Consider the following 21,042-nt stretch of genomic DNA (forward strand, 5'->3'; position numbering starts at 1 on the left):
CCGGAAGCGCCGGCGGCCCCGGAGCGCAGGTAAACAGCCAAGATGGCGGCGGAGGCCGCGGGCCCGGCGGGGCCCGGCAGCGGCGGCGGGACGGGCCTGACGGACCTGCCGGGAGAGCTGCTGGAGCTCATCCTCTGCTGCGACGTGCTGGGCGCCGCCGACATCGGCCGCGTGTCCTGTACCTGCCGCCGGCTGCGCGAGGCGTGCCAGCCCCGCGGCAAGGTGTGGCGGGAGCGCTTCCGCCTCAGGTGGGCAGCGCCGCTCGGCCCGGCCCGCCGGGGCTCGGACGGGAGGGAACGGGCACCGCCGGCGTCCCGCGGCACCGGGGATGGTCGGGCCGATGGGAGGGTCGCGTGGGGCGGTGGAAGCGCCGCCGTCACCGCCCGGTCCCTTCGCGGCGAGCTCCGCCCGGGCCGGGTGAGCCTGCGGCGCTCCGGTGGCACCGTGCGGGCACCGGGCGCTGCGGGCGGGAGGGAGGCAGCTGTGGAGCCATCGTTGTGCCACGAGCAGCGGCTCCGAGCGCTGTGCCAGGCTGCTCCAGGTGTATCCAGCCTGGCCTGGAGCACCCGCGGGCATGGGGCAGCCACGGCCTCTCCGGGCGGGAGTGCTGCGCTGCTCCGAGGGTCCCTCAGCGCTGCTGCCCTCCCACATCCCCTGGGGAGGGAGCCCGCCGAGCTCCCCCTTGCCCAGGGATCAGTTTTGTGGCCCTTTCCACACCGGATCCCCTGCACTGCCAGGGCCAGCCCAGGCTCTGGCGGTGGAATCGAGCACTGGGGTTGTGGATTGGCCTCTCTGAGCCCTCCAAAACTCCCAAAGCAGCAGCCAAGAGCCATCTCAGGACTGCTGCTGGACAGCAGAGAGGTGTTTCTGCCTGAGGGTTAGGGGAGATCTGTTCTCACAGATAGTCAGGTCCTTGGGGACAGTTTTGCTGCTGTTTCCCCCAGGGGGCTGTGCTCGGTGGCACTGTGCATAGTTTGGCTGGGATGGAGGGTGGGTGTGACACTGGTGGTGCTGTGCTGGTCTCAGCAGTCCTGAGGGCAGCTCCCCTCGTTCCTGAGGCTGTCCAGGCTCATCTCTTGCCTGCCTTTTTCTGTGCTGGCACAGGAAAAGCAGCAGAATTGCTTTCTCTCTCTGCCAGTTGGCTCCTGAAATTCAGCTCAGCCCAAATGTGGGGATTGTTCCCCTTTCCCCCCCTTTTCACAGGGGTAGAAAAGCTGCTGAGGAATTGCAGCTTCCCCACTGCACCAAGCCATGGCTCTGGGACTGACTTTCAGTTCAGTGGCTGCAATTCCTGCAAGTGTCAGCCTGGTTGGGATCCAGCAGCTGGAATGGGATGTGGTGGGTGATTGGCACACGTTGCTCTCCTCCTCTCTCCTTGATAATGGAATTTTTGGCAGCAGGCTTTACCCTGACCTTGCCATTCTGGCAGGATTCCATCATGAGCAATGGCACTTCCATCTTGCCAAAATTCCCACTGTCCTTCCAAGCCATGCAATTCTCCTTTTTCATCCCAAAATAAAGGACTGTGGTGGTTATTGTGAGGTGGCTGCCCTTCAGCAGTAGCTGAAAGGCCAGGGATTCATCAGGAGAGAGTTTGTTATGTAATGTGAGGTTATTTGACTGTATTTTGTGGAGACAAGTGCAGGGGAGTTTTATTATTAACCAGCAGTGAAATACCTCCCAGGTGTTGTTTGGACACTGGGAATAATTATTATACAGGAGGAGTGATTTCAATATTTGGCAAATTAAATATATATAAAAATATATATATATAAGCTGAAAAGAGCCTACAGCAAAGGAAAACGTTTTGTATAAAGCAGTAATAATGAACAGCATTTCAAAATGTGGAATAAATCCCCCAGCAAACAAAAAGAAACCCCTTTCTCTCAGTTTCGTTTTCAAAATATTTCCATCTGTGCTGATTTTTGTCCATGTTTCTCCCACAAGTGATCCTGGTGTCTTCACAGCAGCAGGAATTGCAGTGCTGGCACCTATTTTATGGCACAAAGCTGTGTTGTGGCAGCACACACCCACTTTATTCAAAAAGGTGCTGCTAACAGCCCCCAAAGCATGCCCTGAAGTTGGATTTTCAGCTGAACCTTGAAATTCTGGATAAGCTGTGAATTGTGTGGTCTTTGAGTCTCAGCAAAGGAGGGGGTTTTTACAAGAAGGCTGTGAGGTGGTGTTTTGTTGTTGTTTTTTTTTCCAAACAGTTATTTCTTGTCTCTTGTCAAACTGCAGAAGCATTTAGCTGTCACAATTTGACTTCAGGTTGTGTTTTCCTCCCGTAGATGTTGCCACCAGCAAGGGCAGTGGAGGGAGCTGTGTTTTTAATGAGCTCCCCAAGGTGGTAGGAAGAGCACAGGACAGAGAATTCCCCTTCTGTTCAGTGCCAGGTTGGCTTCCTTCTTTGTGGTAAACTCTTTTAATTATAAAACTGAAGCATTTAGGATGTTTAGGTATTGAAATCCTGGAGTGGGAGCCTCTGAAGGCTTCAGGAGAGCTTGCTTTTAAATAATCATTAATGCACAGCTGCAGCTGGGGAGTTGTGCTTTGATGTCTGAGGTAATTTAATACAATTTAAAGCTGGGCAGGGTCTGGGCTCTGTCTCAGCTCCTCAAGTCATCCTGGAGGTTCTCAGGGAGGTGAAATATTAATGATGCTGTTGGTTTGTGTGTGTGCAGGTGGCCATCCCTGCTGAAGTACTACAGCCACAGTGACAGTGTCAGCTGGCTGGAGGAGTACAAGGCACGGCACAACGCGGGGCTGGAGGCACAGAGGATTGTGGCCTCCTTCTCCAAAAGGTTCTTCTCAGAACATGTAAGTCCTGCTCTCTTTGTGGGTGTGTGCAGCAGCCCAGCCACTTAGCCAATAGAATCATTAATGAAATCATTCATTGGATCATTAAGGTTGGAAAAGACCTCCAGGATCAAGTCCTGAACCCTGTCCCTAAGCACCACATCTTCACATTTTCTGAGCCCCTCAAAGGACCTTTGAAAAGCCAGAGCTGACATTCCTGAATTCCCTCAGGAAAACAAATCTGGTCCCTCTGCAAGGAGAATCTGAGAGCAGCACAGTGCAGGTGTCTGTAGGGCTGCTTGTGTTGGTGTCACAGCTTTATCTGCAGGGCAGAAACCAGAGCTCAGAGAGGCTGAGGTTTCTCACAGCACCCTGGGGTGCCATCTCAAAGTACATAGAGAACATCATTATTGTCATTCCTTCAGAAATGTTGGGGTTACAAATGATGCAGCCCAAGAGCCCATGTTGTACCCTTGGTCTGCTGCCAGAAGGGTTTAGGCTGAGCCCAGCACTGCTCCTTGCACCAGCCCAACAGCAGCTGCTGCCAGGAGATTTTCCTTCCAAGGGTCCAGACAACTGAACTGAAGGACAGCAGTTGCACCACTTCCCTAAGCAGTTTGGTCCAATGCTTGACAGCCCTTTCAATTAATCAGTTTTTCCTAATATCCACCCTAGACCTCCCCTGGAGCAGCTTGAGGCTGTTTTCTCAACACTGCCTGAGCATTCACATCACCAGAGCGTAGTCTTCTTTAAAAACCCTTAAAGCACTCAAAAGTTGTTTATTCCTTAGAGGGGTTTTGCCTTTTAAAAATGTGTTTATTTAGTCTTTATTATTATTTTTATTAGGAAAAGGTTCTTCTTCCCACAGAGGGTGCTGGGCACTGCCCAGGCTCCCCAGGGAATGGGCACAGCCCTGAGGCTGCCAGAGCTCCAGGAGCCTTTGGACAGCATTTCCAGGGATGTGGTGGGATTTTGGGATGTCTGTGCAGGGTCAGGAGTTGGACTGAATGATCCTTGTGGTAGCTTGGAGTATTCCATGATTCCATAATAATTCAGAGATTCACCTTCCTTGAATGTGATCACTTCTTTTTATTAGTTTCTTTTGCCCCTCTCTCCACATCACCTCAACTGTGCACCCAGAGATTCTGTATTTCCTGACTTTGTGTAAAATGCTGAACCACAGCCAGAAGGGGAGAGAGTTCCAAATCCAGAGGTGTGTGGAGTGCAGCCCACCCTGGGATTGCAGTCAGCCCTGAAAGCTTTGCTTTGTGCTGGCAGTTCAGCCCTGGCTCTGGGAGTTCTGAAGGCCACAGGGTTTGTTGACAAAAGCACAGCTGCTGTTTCTCACTGCAGACCTTGTGCAAGGACGAGTTCAGAGAGCTGTCACAAGCCCTTTGAGTTCAGGAGAAAAGCACAACAGGGCCACTCAGTTGCAAAGTGTGTTTTTGAAGTTCTCCAGCCAGCCATGGCCCTGAAATGCTTCTGTGTTCAGTGGGGAAAAGGTGAAAATGTGGTGTCTCACACTGACCTGCACAGGAGGCAGGAGTTACTTGGCTGTTTGCTTGGTAGCTGTGGATTTTGGCAAGCTGTACAGCTGGGTCAGCCTGGAATTCTGTGAAATCGATATAAATACTGCCTGGAACTTTGGCTGAATTCAAAATTCCACACAAGAGCCACCAAACAGCCCCCCTTTTCTGGCTCCTGTGCAGAAGGAAGGCAGCAGGGCCAGGTGGGTGTCTGGTGTCTCCTGGCTGCTCTGTTCTGCAGCAGCCAGACATTTGTCCATGGAGAACTGGCAGAGCATTAACTGGGAGAAGCAGCTCCTGGATTCCTCCTGTTTTGATCACATATGCAAAGACCATGGAGAGACCATTAAGCAATGCCCAAAGGCCTCATGATGAGAACCATCTCCTGTGGGGCCAGAAACTGCAGCTTGATTCCTGCTCAGAGCTCAGAGGAGAAGGCTTTCAACCCATACATGAGCCCGTATCCTGTAGTGAAAAGCTTGAAAGCCTTTTTTTTTTTTTTTTTTTTTAATACAGTTCAGCCAAAGTTTAAAAAGTAATTCTGAGGTCTGGAAGAAAATAGCAGTTCTGAATATAGTTGCAGAAGTGGTTGTTGCAAAAAGTAAAGGCTCCTGCCTCTTCATTCCTTCACCCAGGATGAATCTCCTGCACAGGGGGTTGTATGGAGAGGTTCAGTCAACCCCAAGCAGAAGTTGATTCCACCTTAAAATCACTTGCAGGTTGTGCCCTCCCTGTATAAATATGATTCTGCTGGTCCTGAACTCAGCATCACAGCCCTAAATGCTGCAGAGTTGGGCTGAAATTGCTATAGAATGTTCCTGGGGTTCTCAATGGATTCATAAATCCATGAATACAGACTGGGAGTGTTTGGGGAGCGTGAGGTTTTTAAGATCTTTAATAAATTGGAAAAAAAAAAAAAGGACTAATTTGATTTTGAGACTTTTTCTGAAGTTGTGGGAGAACCTGTTGTGCTGTGCATGACTCCTTGTCTGCTTTGGCAGGTGCCCTGTGATGGATTCAGTGACATTGAGACTCTGGGGTGCCCCAGCCATTTCTTTGAGGATGAGCTGATGTGTATCCTCAACATGGAAGGAAGGTAAGAGAGGGTGAGAAATGGCAGGGATTTCCCTCTTTCACCAGTTCAAGGAGAAAAACACCCTGGTTAATGCCTGACCTCAGCTTCTGCCCTTGGTCACTCATTAAACAACACCCCCAGGCTTGCTGAGGCCTGATTTCACAGCAGGCTGAGTATTTCCAGAGGAAACCATGGAAACCTTGTCCCACAAGAGGAGATCCTCTGGCTTTGTGGTGCTTTTTGTTGTTTATTTCCTTGCCAGCTCGTGGCATTCTTGGGACATATCCCATGCACTCTCAGCTCTCCCTAAGCAGTTCCCATCCTCGTGTTCCTTTTTGATTTAGGCCTGGATCAGTTTGCTGAACTGCTTTGCAGGATTAGGCCAGAGCACCAGAGGGAAGCAGGAATCCTTCAGGGGTGCCACCATGAATCCCTGTGCCATGAAATTCCAGCTTTTTCTTTCCTATTCTGAGCTGGAGTAGGTTGGTCCAATTTTTGTCCCCAGAGAAGCAACTGAGTTGAATTCAGCCACTGCAAAATTTGCAGTTCTGTCAATTATTCAGGCAGGTGGTAAATAAAACTCCTGGGTTTTATCTGCCTGGGTAATCTCATCACCTTGGTTAACGCTGGCTAAGATGAGTATGTTTATTTGAAGGTTTTATTTGCTTTATTTGAAGGTTTTTCTGCTGGTACCACCTACCCAGGCTGGGTTTGGTGTGACACAAAGCTGTGATAAATGTCCTTAATGGGGCCTAATAGCCTTGATTAGAGGGACTGTTAATAGGGCTTGAAAAAACCAACTGGAATGGCAATCATCTCATTTTTGCCTTTTCCCATCCATTTTATTGCCTGCTCTATTTGAGCTGGGCCTGAGCATCTCTCATTTGACAACTGGTTAAAAAGCTTTTGAGGCTTTGCACTGGCCAAATGCCTCCCCATAAAGCAGAATTGATGCTAATTACACCCTGATTAAGCTGTAGTCAGTGCCATTCAGGAGCATTAGGCTAAATCATCTCCCTGGAATATATCCCAATAAAGCAGTTGTCCCTACTGAGGATCCCAGTTTATTGGAAGAAGATAAAATATTATGAGTTTTGGTTGTCCCGCTGTCCAGGAGGATGGAGAGGCTTTAGAAAGTGATGGGGCTTTACTGTAAAAAGTTTTGGAATTGTGTCATCTACAGAGCAACTGTTGATCCCCTCCTGCCTTTTCAGAGCTACAGAGTTGGTTTTCCTCTGGGGAATTTTGTTTTTCTTCTGAATACTATTGGACTGACATTCATGTCCCTCATCAATCTATTTTTAATGCTGAGAGGATGCTTTAGGAGTGGCTCTGGAGAGATGCAGTCAGACAGAGGGTAATGTTTTATGAATAAAGTACAGGATTTTAATCAGATATTCCTGAGCTCCTTTAATCAGGATCTGTGTTGTTTCCCATGATAATGTATCTTCTCAAAAGGATGGATCAGTGAAGGGATGAAAATTGGAGATGATAGGAGCAACGTTTTGCAAGTTGTGTGGCTTCTTGTGATAAATTCATCTCAGCATTCCCCTTTTGGCTTGACTTTCAGTGACAGTGCTTGTTGAGAGGAACAATAACCCAAACTGTAAACTTGTATTAAAACTTAAGCCAAACCCCTCAAATACCTGTTAAGGGAAATGCTTTCTCTTGTGTTTAACTGTGCAGGAAGGGTCTCACCTGGAAGTACTATGCAAAGAAGATCCTCTATTTCCTACGGCAGCAGAACATACTAAAGAACCTGAAGGAGTATCTGCAGCGCCCCACGGAGCGACAGTCCTTCCTGGAGGGTGAGTCCTTGGCAGAGAGCCCAGCAGAGCCCCTGATGACAGCTCTCCATCCTGCTTTCACTTGCAGGGAGCCTGCCTTGCTTAGATTCCAGCAAGCCCTTGGCTGATGGCTCAGAGTTCAGGTTGGATTTAGGATGTGTCTGGAATCCTTCCCATCCCACAGCAGCGTTGCATCAAAATGTCAGGGTAGCACCAGGTGCTGTCAGTGCTGTGTGCTTGAAAAATCACCCCTGGACAGCTGGGCTGAAGGCAGAAAATGGTAAAACACTGCAATCTTGAACAAGGTGCTGAGAAAATGAGCTGTAGCTCAGCATCCTCATTACTGACATTGCTGCTGTGGCCTCTGAGCTGATTCCCAGTCAGCTCCCTGCTCTCCCTCTTCCCAGGAGCTCCTCAGATAAGGGCAGGGAGCAAGCAGAGGGAATTGTTGTAGCCTGAGCACTGGGAGTGTCTCAAGTACTGAGTGCTGGACTTTGGTGGGATACAAATCCAAGTCCAGTCAAAGTGGTGGGAGGGCACTTACACCTGCTGAGAAAGAAAAAGCTCTTTCTTCTGCTTCTTCTGCTCTTCATGGCCTCAGTCTGGTGCATTATTCTTCTTCTGTCTTCTGAATGGCTCAGAAGCTGCCAGGGGCTGTAGAAGAGTCCCTTCCTCTTGGAACACACTTCAAAATGTCCCTGAAAGAGGAAAAAAGAGGCTGTAACACCAAGCTGGCTCTTGTCAATGCAGTAGACTTTCAAGAAGGGGCTGTTAGGGAAAGAAGGGAAAGCAAATTTGGCATTTTCTAGAAAAAAACAAATTAATTATGAGACTTAGTCATGTGGGTCACAAATATGTGTGGTTGGTCTGCCATGAACATGCCTTTGAAGCACCAGCAGGGAGTGTTTTGGGAATTTCAGCACAGGGAACACTTTGGGAGGACAAGAAGGAGACTCTGCTGAATTCCTTGATTTACAGACCAGTCGTGGACATGCAGATAAAGCCATGCAGGAGGCTGGAAGAGGTATGGTCCGTGCAAAAGCCTTACAGCTGATTCCAGAGTTTGAACAGGAGGAGGCTTTGGAAAGAGCAGTGGTACCAGGGAGAAGGCTCTGTGAAAAGGAAAGGTTTTCCTGCAGAGGCCGGGGCAGGAGGAACACGAAAGTTTGTTTTGTTCTGTGTTGTGTTAGGAAGATGGAGAGCAGGTGTAGAAGGGAAAGATGAATGTAGCAGATAAGGAAATGATGAACAAGGATGATATGGAGGATGTGACAGGGAGCAATCAGAACTGAGGCAGTTTGAGTGAAGCTGGGATTGTTTCAGGCTCTGAATAAAAATCTCTGTACGTTGGGAAGTTGCCAGGGGCTGCAGTGTGAGCACAGAGCTGGTCAGGCCTGACCCAGCAGCATTCATGCTCAAGGTACAGATACCTTTCAGCATGGTGGAGAGGGCAATACTGAGTTCAGCTGGTAATTTCTCATGTCAGCTCAGTCTCTGCATTTTGTGTATCCAGGAGATGACTGCAGGTTCAGACACAGAGCTCTGCTGTTCTGCTGCAACTGCTCGCTGCATGCCTGGAATGTAGAGCAGGCAAAACCAAGCAAAGAAAAAACTCAAGGCCTGTTTCTTATGCAGTTTGTTTTTTCCAGGTGCTGTTTTGATTGATCAGTACTGTAACCCCCTGTCAGACATCTGCCTGAAGAGTGTCCAGGCTCAGGTGGACGATATCACGGACAAAGTGCGCAAAGTGCTGCGGACCAAGAACCCCAGGCACCCCAGCTTGGCTTCCAAGGCAGGTACTGTACAGAAATGTACCTTCCTGCAGGGCCTCCCTGCCCCTCTGCACAGCTGAAACAGCTGGGGAGTTGTGGCAGCTTAAAGAGCTGTTGTTTTTATCCCCTGGCAAACAAAATTGTGACATTTACTGAAGCTGTCATTCAAGAAGCAGCGGTTCAATAGCCCAGGGTTCAGTCCATCTGATGCTGAAAGAATTGGGAGGGGAATTCCGTTTTTTTCCCATTTGTCTCCGGAATCTTATTAGTCCTGTTACCTATAACTGTGAGCTGTGGAACTGGGAAACAACCTCTGTCCTGCCAATCTCAGAAAATCATCAGTAGAAAGGTGCATGTTTATAATCTCCAGAGGTCAGGCAGCATCTTGCTCCTTGGTTTTATAAACACTGAGTAAGGAGAGATTGAGCCTGCCCATGTGAAGATTTCATTGCATAAGTGTTGAGTGCTCTTGTTTTCTCAGTCTTTATTTCACTGCATGTGTTTGCAGGAGAGGTTCTCATTCCAGAAGTGGAACTTCAGAGGCAGGTGCTTGATGCCATGAACTGTGTCCTGTATGAGCAGCTGAAGTACAAAGGAAATGAGCTGGATTACTACAATTCCCTGAATTCCTACATTCACCAGGTGTGTCTGTGTGTCAGGCAAAAACTGGGAGGCTGCAAGGCTTGAGACACTTTATTTGTCTGAATGTCTGTGAAAAGCAACTCTTAAATAAATCTGTTACCCTTCAGTGCATATTCTGTCAAGTTGCATTTTCAGTTGTGAAATCAACCCTTGATATTTGTGTTTTTCTTAAATCCTGCCTGTGTTTTTGTCATGCTTTTCTCCCCCAGGTTTTGATCCGCAGGACAGGAATTCCCATCAGTTTGTCTGTGCTTTATTTAACAATTGCCAGGCAGCTGGGAGTCAAACTGGAGCCTGTCAACTTTCCCAGCCATTTCCTACTGCGATGGTGTCAGGGGAAAGAAGGGTGAGTGACCTGCTGAACTCTGAAATTGTGCCCACAGTGACAAAAACCAGAACATATTTACAGCTCCACACCTATGTGAGAGTGTTTAATTGTGTTCCATCTGCCTGTACAGAGGGAAAGATCAGATCTTTAGCAGGGTTTTCCTAGAAGTCAGTTCTGCTGATGCTGAATGGTAACAGATTTCCTGCTCTAAACCTAGAGGAGAATGTTTAATTATTTTCCACATGGAATTAAAACCTATACAGAGGGAAAAGCCAGATGTTTAGGAAAGTTCTTCTAGAACTCAGCTGCTGCTGAATGATAATGAATTTCTTGCTCTGGATCTGTAGGAGAATGTTTAATTATTTTCCACATGGAATTAAAACCTATACAGAGGGAGAAACCAGATCTTAAGGAAAGTTTTCCTAGATTTCAGTTCTTCTGCTGCCGAATAATAACAGATTTCCTGAAGTAATAATATCCATGAGGTTATGTGAGAAATATGGAAAAGAGAGAAGGTACTAGCTAGTCTCTGTTTAGGAAGGAGCTGAGAAATGAAGATGTTTAGGAAAGATTTCCTAGAGCTCAGTTCTGCTGCTGCTGAATGGTAACAGATTTCCTGCTCTAGACCTAGAGGAGATGTTTAATTATTTTCCATCGGGAATTATAACCTATACAGAGGGAGAAACCAGATCTTTAGGAAAGATTTCCTAGAACTCAGCTGCTGCTGCTGAATAATAACAGATTTCCTGAAGTAATAATACCCATGAGGTGATGGAAAAGAGAGAAGGTACCAGGTAGTCTCTGTTTAGGAGGGAGCTGAGGAATGAAGGACACGGGTTGGAAGGGCTGAGGGAAGAACAGAAACAGCAAACCCTGCTTTACCAGGAGACCCTGATCACAGTTTGGGCTCTCTGTTGCCTCCTCAGGAGCACAGATATTTTTGACTACACGTACATTGATGCCTTTGGGAAGGGGAAGCAGCTGACAGTGAAGGAGTGCGAGTACCTGATCGGGCACCACGTGACAGAGGAGTTCTATGGGGTAGTGACCTCCAAGGAGGTCCTGCAGCGCATGGTGGGGAACCTCCTGAACCTTGGCAAGAGGTGAGCTGAGGATCCATACCCTGGGGAAAAGGGCCTGGGGACATTATCTGCATGTCCAATATTGCTGCTTCCAAAAGGTGTCACTCACCTCGTGAGGTCCTGAAAATTCCCTGTGTCACAAGGCACTGTAATCACCTGCATCTGAGGGGAAACAGAAATATTTAGTGAAACTAGTTCCTCTCAAGAAAATAGACAAGATGTTTTATTTTCTCTGTGAAAGGCTGATAGGAACTGTCCACCTTGAGAGCAGAGCCTTTTCCTGTCATGCGGTAGGCACAACCCCCAAGTTCAAATGAGCATTTTCAGAGATCCTGTTGGTGTGTTGAACATCAAGTTTTGTTTCCAAATCCTCCTGATAATCCCTTTCCTGAGCCAGACTCACAGGAGTGGAAGGATCGTTGTAGGTGTCAGGGGAACAAAAGGAAGTGGCTTGGAGAGGGAATTCTCTGTGTGGGATTATCTGACCCAGGAGAAGAGCAGTGGGTGGGAGGGCAGAGTTCAGTGATCGGCTGTGGAGTGCTTTTCCTTGTAGCAGGCTGATGTGGTGGGTGGCAATCTGTGCTGGAGTCACTGCTGTGAGCCTGCTGTACCTGCAGCTCCATTCTGGGGACTCCCCCTGTCCCTGGGAGCTCTGGGGTCAGGGTTGCAGAGCCTCACAGGTGAGTTTCCTTTCTGCTGGCAGAGAGAGTACTGACCAGTCCTACCAGCTCCTGAGAGACTCCTTGGACCTGTACCTGGCCATGTATCCAGACAATGTGCAGCACCTCATGCTCCAGGCCAGGTTATACTTCCACCTGGGAATCTGGCCAGAAAAGGTACCTGGGCACTCAGGGGAATGCTTTGGGGAAGGCTGAGCACTATTCACACTGGGTTATTGATTTTTGGGCTGTGTCAGCCTGCATTACAGCCTGCCACGAGTTGTTTCTGTAATAAATGCAGTTGGAGGAGTTCTCACATTGCAGGGAATCAATTTTTGAAGCAGGGAGAGTGGATGATTCTTGGCTGCTTGTCCTGAGGGAGACTTGGGAGCAGCTTTGAGTCATAATTTATGATTTACAGCTTGTCTTGCAACCAGCACCGTGGACTGTGAGTTCTAAGAGCATCCTGTTTGCTCTGTGCCTAAATTGTGATAAAACTCCTGCTGGGCTCCTGGAAAGGGAGCAATTACCTTATCAGAAAACTTTAGGAAGTTATCTTTTATAAATAAAACCAAAGCTGTGCTCCCAACTTTGGCCACAAAGCCTGTGGCTCTTGTGAAAAAGCAGCTTGATATTCCAGTCCTTGGAATTCCTTTTCCTTCAGGGTAACAACTCCAGTCCTGTTATCTTGGGAGTGTGGGAATGAAGGTGCTGAGATTTACAGGTCTGCATCATCCAAGGCTTTCACTGAATCAAGGAAGCCTGATTCAGGGCCTGTAGCTCAAAAAAAACTGATTTTTTTAGTGTGTCACTGCAGCACAGAGGTTTTTCCTACTCAAAATTCCCTGTGCTGGTTCAGTGGAGCCTGTGCCAGTTCCATCTGTGAGGAATGGGAAGGGGACAGGAATATTGGCTGGACAGCTGAGCAGAAGCAAAGCTCTTCCCACCAAATCAACTGGAACAGGATGCTGGAGAAGCTCCCTCCTTCCCTTTTGGAGGGCAAACTGTGCTAAGCTTGGCCTTCCTTTCTTATGGCAGCAAATTTAAGGGGCAGCACAGAAAAACCAGCACCAAAAAATTGTGTATAGGAGGGATTCAGTGAGCTGGATATAAATAGGGAACACTGAAAGATCTTCCTGCCCCTTCCTGGCACTCAGGGATGTGTTTGGAGAGCACCAGACTTGGATTTGCAGCCCCCCTGAGCACATAACCCAACCCCAGGGCTGAGTTTTACTGAGCTCTCTGCACCAGCTGCAGTGGAAATGAGCAAATTCGGATTTTTCAGGATTGTATCCAGTCGTTCCAGACTGTCAGGCAGGATTGCAGCTAACCAGAGAGAATGCTGTGTCTGACAGGACACAATGTACCAGCTTTGACAGGGGCTGCCAGATTTATGGATGGGTAGGAAATCTAAAAAGTCCTGCAGAGTTACACTTAACGTTGCCCTAAATATTTGTAAATAACAGTAAATAAAACTCCCTAGAATCTCTGGCAGCTGTGGTTACTTCCATCCTTTAGGATTTTTCAGGATTTTCACATCCTTCTTAATTCTTAATAGAATTAAAGTGGCCAAGAAGCCTGAGCTGTGCTTCTTCTCATGAATTACTCACCTGTCCTTTATTTAAATTGATTTTCCTCGATTTTTGGCTGCTGTTCATGCTGAACAGCCTGAGATTTCCATTCCTCTTCTGCTGCTGCTCTGAACTTAATGACCAAACCTATGATCAAGGAGACAATCCTTCTGCCAGGTGCCAAAGTGTGGCAGCTTTTGGGACGTGAGGAATTTGATGTTGAGACAGATACCTGTCTTTTCCCAACGTGTTTACACAACAGGCTGGGGGTTTTTTCCTTGTTTTTTCCAAAAAATTAAAATTTCCTCTGCCTGCTTCCAACAAACTCAGCAGCAGGTGCTCTGATGTTGTGCCAGAGGGTGTCGGGAGGCTGGAATTGTGGATGTGCAGACCTTGCTGCTCTGTGTTCTTCAGTCATCCTGAGACAAGCAGCTTTCCTGTCTTGTTCCTTGGGAAGGCATCATGGAGGTTATTTCCATTTCCTCCTGTGCTGCCCTATTTTTGCTCCTCACAGACATGCTGAGAAGCTCTTTTAAATTAAAATACTAGTTCTCAAGAGCATCAGAAGTCACCTGGAATCACTTCCCAGCAGCATTTTTGGGACATTGGGTACTGCATTCTCATGACCAGAAACTTCGAGAGGTGCTCTGTGGGCACTCAGCAGGATGTGATGAACTCGTGGGGCTGAGTTTTGAAGAGCTGCTGAGCTCTCCAGTGCCTTTCCTGAAGCTGGGAGCTTTACAAAGAGAAAAGGAATAAGAGCAGGCTGTGTGCAAGGCTGAACACGAAGCTATGGCAGAGAACAGTGTGGAAGATGTTGTGGCAGATCTCAGGGCACTCACATGCAGCTGACTCCAGCAATACATCTGTATGTGTTTATGTCTGGGTCTGAACAGACAGGTGTCTGCTGAGGTGGGCAGGAGCCTCCCCTGAAATATAAACCTTCTCCCTCCAAATTATTATAATTTTGAAATTTAGGGGCTCTCAGGTAAAGGTATGGGAGTAGGGATAACAGTTCTTTAGTAGGAAAATTAAAAATACAAATGCAATAGTACAAAAAAGGAAAACAAACCACAGCCAGAGTGAGACCAGGAGCTGGCCCCCTGTGTGTCAGGGTGGTGGCACAGTCCCATCCCAGGGGGGCTCAGGGTGGTGGCACAGTCCCATCCCAGGGGGGCTCAGGGTGGTGGCACAGTCCCATCCCAGGGGGGCTCAGGGTGGTGGCACAGTCCCATCCCAGGGGGGCTCAGGGTGGGGGCACAGTCCCTTCCCAGGGGGGCTCAGCCCTCCTGCAGTGCCAGCTGTGGTTCTGCTGGAGCAGGGATCCTGCACAAGGGGGGAGTTTCCTCTGCAGCTCCAGGGCTGCTGGAGATGGGCCTGCTCTCCCTCTGGGAATGCAGGGCAGCAGAAAGCTGCTCCTCTGGGAATGCAGTGGGCAAAGGCTGCTGGGCTGTTCCCAGGGCAGATTGGATCCAGGTAGGAATGCTTGGCTCCTCCCCTGGGTGGAGCATCTCCCCATGGGATGATGGAATTTGATCAGCCCTGCAGGGACACTCAGTGGCCATGGACAGCAGAGATCTCCTGGAGGGAGGGTTGGCTGTGGGAGAGATAAAGAAAAAACTGCCCCATGAACAGCAGAGAACTGCCCAGCTCTGGCAGATGGGGATAGAGCACACAGCCCCAGCTACACCTTTCAACCTAAGACAATTTATAAGTTGTGCTGCTGCAGTGACATGTCCTGACCCTGTTTTTGCTGTGGTTTGGAAGGTCCTGGACATCCTGCAGCACATCCAGGCCCTGGACCCATCCCAGCATGGAGCTGTGGGGTACCTGGTGCAGCACACCCTGGAGCACATCGAGCGGCGCAAGGAGGAGCTGGGCCCTGAGGTCAAGCACCGCTCGGATGAGAAGCACAAGGAGGTTTGCTTCTCCATTGGGCTCATCATGAAACACAAGAGGTGAGCCTGGAGCCTTCCCCAGAGTCAGCTCTGTAGCAGCAGAGCAGAAGGGTTTGCGCTGACAGCAGTGAGACTTGGTTTAGTGCCAAGGAGGAGTGGGAAATGCCAGGCACGTGCGTCTGTCCCGTGCAGGAAAATGGGGGGGGCTCTGGGAGTGCCTGGAGAGAGCAAATGTTTGCACTGCAGAGAGCTTGACTTGTCTGCTTGTCTGAGTCATCCTCTGTCACACAGGTAACGTCCCCACAGCACAGAGCTCTCCAGGAAACAGCAGCAATCACTCAATGAGGGACTGTGCCACAGAGTCAACTTCAGAATCGATTCTGATGTTCCCAGGACAGTTTGTGGATGTTTCCCTGCGCTCTCATTCCCTGTTAATGCCTGCACTGTGTTGCTTTGGCCACTCCCCAAGACATACAGAGCATATTTGAGGGGCATCAGCAGTGACAGTTAAAACCTCTCACAGTTAACCCCATGAATATTCTGTAAATAGTGATGGCTTTGTTCTCAGTGTTGGGGTTGCCACATCTGTGTGATGAGCACAGAAGAAGTTGCACAGCCCAGCAGGGTGGTTTATCCTTCCTTATCTCTTCCTTCCTCTTCTGGCTGCTGACTTCCAGGCTCTTTGCCATTCTCTTTTCTTGCTCACATTTGGTTTTGCTTTGTCTTCAGCTGTTTATTCCTGTCTGTTTATCCAGTTATTCAAAGTCACTTCCCTTCACCTCAAAACACAAACACAAAGTCTTTCTGAATTGGTTTTTTCTCCCTCTTGCTCCTCTCCTCCTTGTGCCAGCTCTCAGGAGGTTCCTGTCCTGTTTGTGCTCTGTTAATCTTGAGGAAAAAGAGCTGGCTCTGGAGTTTCCACAGCTTTTGTGTGCAATTTCTTGCCTCAGGTATGGCTACAACTGTGTGATTTATGGCTGGGATCCTGCCTGCATGATGGGCCACGAGTGGATCCGGAACATGAACGTGCACAGCCTCCCCCACGGCCCCCACCAGCCCTTCTACAACGTCCTGGTGGAGGATGGCTCCTGCAGATATGCTGCCCAAGGTGAGCAGGGGCTCTGCCTGCATCAGGACAGAGGGGTGCTTCTTTGGTTAATTAAGTGTGGTTAACGAGGGTTGTAAAGGTGGAGGTAGGAAGGAAATGATCCTGAGTCGTGGCCTGCTCTGTTTGCTCTCCATGAAATCAGCACTGCTGGGATGGCCATGAAGGCTCACTCTGGTGTGATCTCCTCTTGCCCCTGGAGTGTTTTGGACACTCTGATGGTGAGAACCTTGATTGCTGCTTTGAGAGAAATAATTCAGCTGAAGGTCAGTCAGCAGCTCCTGACAGCTGTGCCTTGCACAGGACCTGAAAGTGGGATTTAATGAGGAGTTGCTGGTCAGGACACAGTTGTGCCAGGATCCCAGGGGACACAGGTGACCTGGCTGTTAGTGCCACCTTTAACCAGAAAAAATGAATGTCTCCTCACAAGTGCAGGGAGGTGTGGAAATCTCTTATGTCACATGTGCTTTATGCAACAAACCATAAGAGGAAACTCTTGTCTGGCGGTCAGAGTGTGTGGTTGGAATGGAGGAAGAGCTGTTGAACTGAGGTTCTGAAGAAAATTACAAAAGAGAAGCACATCTGTGACTCTGTACATTGTAAAAATGCTGGTTTGCCTCGTGTTTGTGTTCCCTGTGACAGGGAGGTCCCATCCAGGCAGGGCAGCTGCACAGCCAGAGTGTGTTTGGCTAAGGGAAGATGTGGAAGCTGCTGGAGGGAAAATGCTGACCAAAATGCCCTTTCCCTTGGTGCTCCCTCATATTCTGTCCCCTGAATGTGACAAGAGGTGGTTTTACAGGCAGGGACACTCCTCCCTCTGTAGATCTAAAGTGCAGGTGTTTCCCACTGTCCTGAGATGGGCTTTTTTATATTCAGAAGCCCAAAGAGTTGAAGTGTCAAAACCTGATGGCTCAGATCAGGCAGGGCTTGGCCTCAGAGAGTCTTAAACCCAGAAATGCTTGTGTGCCATGAGTTGATATTAAAATGTGCATCTTGGTAATTACCTAATCAGGTAATTGTCCCTAGTGCTGCTGGGGCTGAGTCATCACTTATCTTGTGTCTAATGATGTTTAAACAAACAGAACCCTGTCTGGTCCCACCGTTCTTGCAGGGTAGGCTGACACTGTTATCTCTGTGTAGGAGACACTGCTATCACTGCATCTCTGTGGCCTGCAAGAGTTCTGATACTGCTGGGGAAAAGTGAAGGGTTTGTTCTTGCTGCTATTGATATCCCTTCTAAAACATCCTCAGATCATTTGGGAAGGATTATTTCATATCCTCCTGACCTGACTCTGGGGAGGGAGGGAGAGATTTTGCTGAAAGAATCCCAAACAAATCCTCATGTGTAGTTTAATTTAACCAGCTCAGAAATAACCCCAAGCTTATTATAGATAAATGTACCTCAGTTTGAGGCCTTCCTGTAAATCTGTGGGTTGAGTGCAGCTAATTCCAGAACTCCTGTGTTGTTCAGGGAGTTTGGTACCTGTCCACTCTTGTCTGTGTTTTGTTTGCTTTGTGACAGCACAGGAGAGAGATCTGTGGCTGAAAACTGCTTGTCAGCACCTTTGGGAGGCTCCCACCTTGTGCTGAACTCGCCTGTGTCAGCCTGTTCCCCTGCCAGCTGCTGTTCCATCCCTGCAGCTCCCCATCCCTGCAGCTCCCCATCCCTGCAGCTCCCCATCCCTGCAGCTCCCCATCCCTGCAGCTCCCCATCCCTGCAGCTCCCCATCCCTGCAGCTCCCCATCCCTGCAGCTCCCCATCCCTGCAGCTCCCCATCCCTGCAGCTCCCCATCCCTGCAGCTCCCCATCCCTGCAGCTCCCCATCCCTGCAGCTCCCCATCCCTGCAGCTCCCCATCCCTGCAGCTCCCCATCCCTGCAGCTCCCCATCCCTGCAGCTCCCCATCCCTGCAGCTCCCCATCCCTGCAGCTCCCCATCCCTGCAGCTCCCCATCCCTGCAGCTCCCCATCCCTGCAGCTCCCCATCCCTGCAGCTCTCCATCCCTGCAGCTCCTGAGCACAGCTCCCAGCTCAGCCATGCTGCTGCAGAGCACTCAGCAGTGCAAACTGTTTTTCTGCAGTGGTGCAGTATCCAGAAAGGTCCTTTGCAAGCCTCTAGGACTGCACCAGGCTGCTGAGGCATGGAAAGCTCTGGTGCTGCTGGCTGCACACCCTGGCATGCAGCAACTTCAAAGAGCCTGCGTGGATTAATAGGAATTCTCTGTTCCCACTAATGAACTGGATTTCAAAGACAGATTATTCCTGAATGACGTTCTCTGCAGCCCAGCTCGTTCCTGCCCAAAGTCAGTCTTTGATCCTGATGCAGCTTTTTTTTCCCCTAGCTAATACTACCTGTTTTATCTGGCACTGTGCTGGGAAAAAAATGACATCATTTGGGGAGTGCTGCAGGGCTCCAGCCTGTGGGATTTACTCCCAGTCCCTGCTCTGCACCAACACTGCAGAGCAGAGCAGCCCTTGGCTGGGGTCACCTTTGGGGTTCAGTGCTGTTTAACTCTTGTGCCTAATCAAGTTATCTGGAGGAAAGGAGCTCCTGTGGGAAATATTAAACGTGTCCTTCTTAGGGATTTTCACTGGACTTGGGAAAGTTAGGATTTAGGGAGGTTTGTTTTGCTGGAGGCACATGCTGGGCTTTGGCATGATGGAAACACAAGCTCTTGGCTCCTCTGCCAGGACAGCCTTGTGCAGGTGGGCTCACCTTGGAGCATTTGAGGGGGATCTCTCCTAAAACAGATCCCTCCCAGTGCTGTGAGGGATTAGGGGAGCAGAGCTCAGTGCAGCAGCTTGCAGCTGAGTCCTGTGACCAGCAGAGTGGGAGCAGCATCCTGCTCCTCCAGCCTCATGCCAGGCAATCCAGGCACACACCAGTTGCCATGTCCCTGGTCAGTGGGGTCATCAGGAGGTGAGGCTCTGTGAGCAGTCACACTGACCTGCTCTGCCCATTTTCCTGCACTAGGGTATTTTTTTTCCTTTCAGGCACCAGAATTGGTGTTTCTAGAAACACAAACAAGGCCTGAGAGAGGCGCAGGGTTCGCTGCCCTGCAGCTGGCTGTTCTGTGCTGGTAACTGCTGCTTCCCTTCCCTGGCAGAGAACCTGGAGTACAACTCTGAGCCTCGGGAGATCCCTCACCCCGACATCGGCCGCTACTTCTCCGAGTTCACCGGCCTTCACTACCTGGCCAACACCGAGCTGGAGATTCGCTACCCCGAGGATCTGGAGCTCACCCGAGCCACGGTGCAGAAGATTTACAGCTCAGGCAAGGAGTGAGTGCCAAAGGCAGCCTGGGGACAGAAGCAGCTGGAGTGTAGCTTTACCCTCTCTGCGGAACTTGCGTGGGAAGCAAGTTTGGTGACAATCCTTTGGCTTAATGCATTGAAAACTGCACTGAACTTGGAAACTGGTGCTACAGCATCTTCCCGTTGTCTGCCTGCCCATCCTGGCCCAAAGGCACACGGACACTTTGGGACTTGAGGCCCAGCAGGAGGATCTTGCAGGGACAGCTGTGACAGGAGCGTTGTCCTTGGGAAGGATCTGCACATTCTGCTCCTTCTGTGGTGGCCTTAGAAGGTCAGCACAGTGAGATCCTGGTGTGGAACATAGAGGAATCCCCTCTTCCAGAGAAGGAAGTGGCTTGTCCTTGTTTGGCTGTGTCTGTCTGGTTTGGTTTGAGTGTGTATCCCATGCAGGCAATAGTTTTTAAAGTCTCTCACGTTTCACTGTTGTCTTCTCCAGTCTGAATTTCTGGGTCAGGTATTGCTTCACCTCTGTAGTCTGATTGTTCCTAGAGCTACTGTTCGAATCCTGAATATCCTTCTGGGCCTGGCAATATCCTCATGGGCCTGGGAAAGAGTTCCAGCCACGAAAGCAGCAGCAGTGAGGCTGGTGAGCAGTGCTGACCCGGGGGCCAGGTGGCCACCTCGCCCAAGGCAGAGACTCTGAAAGCAGAGGAGGAGCTCCTGGCCCTTTTCCTCCTGGCCTGCTGAACACACCCAGCCCATGTCCTGACCTTGTTCTTCGGTCTGTCCGTCATGTGTGTCCAAAGTGGGGTCCGTGGCACAGCCATGAGTGTTCCCAGAGGATTTGGAGCCTCGTGGGGATGTTTGGTGGGACCTTGAGTGACTTGGATGGACGCGGAGCTGCCGCTCGCTGCCATCTCCTATTTTTTTTTCCAATAGGTATTTATGCAATACATTGGAATGATGACTGGAACCTGGCCATCCCTGGAGTCAGCCAAAGCATTATGGAAGCAAGATGTTAATTCCTGCAGCTTGAGGCCTTCTTCCTTCTTGCCAAAAGAAAACGGATTCTAGGGGGGCACAGGCTTGGCTGCCTGCAAGGGAAGAGCTTGAGCAGCTCGAGGCACATGACTTTGAACCTTGACTGAAAGGCCCAGACAGAAGCACTGCAGAAGAGGTTTTCCTCTGGGCTCAGGGGCTGTGGGGTGCAGAGTGGCACAGTGTTTGTGCATATCTTTGTGGTTTCTGAAGCAGTGTGTGTAGAGTAGCTGCAGCTCGTGTCTCCTGTCACTGTCCACTTGCAACACAGTAATTCTCTCTGAGCTGACAATTAGGGCCCTGTAGATGTAGGTGGATGCTCTTTAGTCTCTCATGCACTACAGGTATCTCTACATGGAATCACAGCCCTCCTCTCCAGCAATGCCTGCCCTGCATGTCACCTCCTGCAACCCTGAGCACTGGTTTGCTGTGGAAATAAATGCTGAGAGCCCAGCACTTTGGTGGTGGTAGTCTGCAGGGGTCTGGGGCTCCAGGAGGGGCAGCTC

General features: G+C 49.7%; 1 protein-coding gene across 1 annotated transcript; it reads left to right on the plus strand.

Annotated features, from left to right (window-relative positions):
- The first annotated feature begins 35 nt into the window (after positions 1-35).
- Positions 36-20,992, plus strand: FBXO21 (F-box protein 21). Its single transcript, XM_030231884.2, has 12 exons — positions 36-248; positions 2,685-2,820; positions 5,327-5,421; positions 7,087-7,208; positions 8,837-8,983; positions 9,468-9,601; positions 9,811-9,947; positions 10,856-11,032; positions 11,715-11,847; positions 15,009-15,199; positions 16,090-16,247; positions 19,351-20,992. The coding sequence occupies exons 1-12, from the start codon at positions 43-45 to the stop codon at positions 19,527-19,529; spliced, it is 1,815 nt and encodes a 604-aa protein (XP_030087744.2). The 5' UTR covers positions 36-42; the 3' UTR covers positions 19,530-20,992.
- The last annotated feature ends 50 nt before the right edge of the window (positions 20,993-21,042 follow it).

The sequence above is a fragment of the Serinus canaria genome, chromosome 15 (assembly GCF_022539315.1).
Source record: "Serinus canaria isolate serCan28SL12 chromosome 15, serCan2020, whole genome shotgun sequence".
Taxonomy (NCBI): Eukaryota; Metazoa; Chordata; class Aves; order Passeriformes; family Fringillidae; genus Serinus; species Serinus canaria.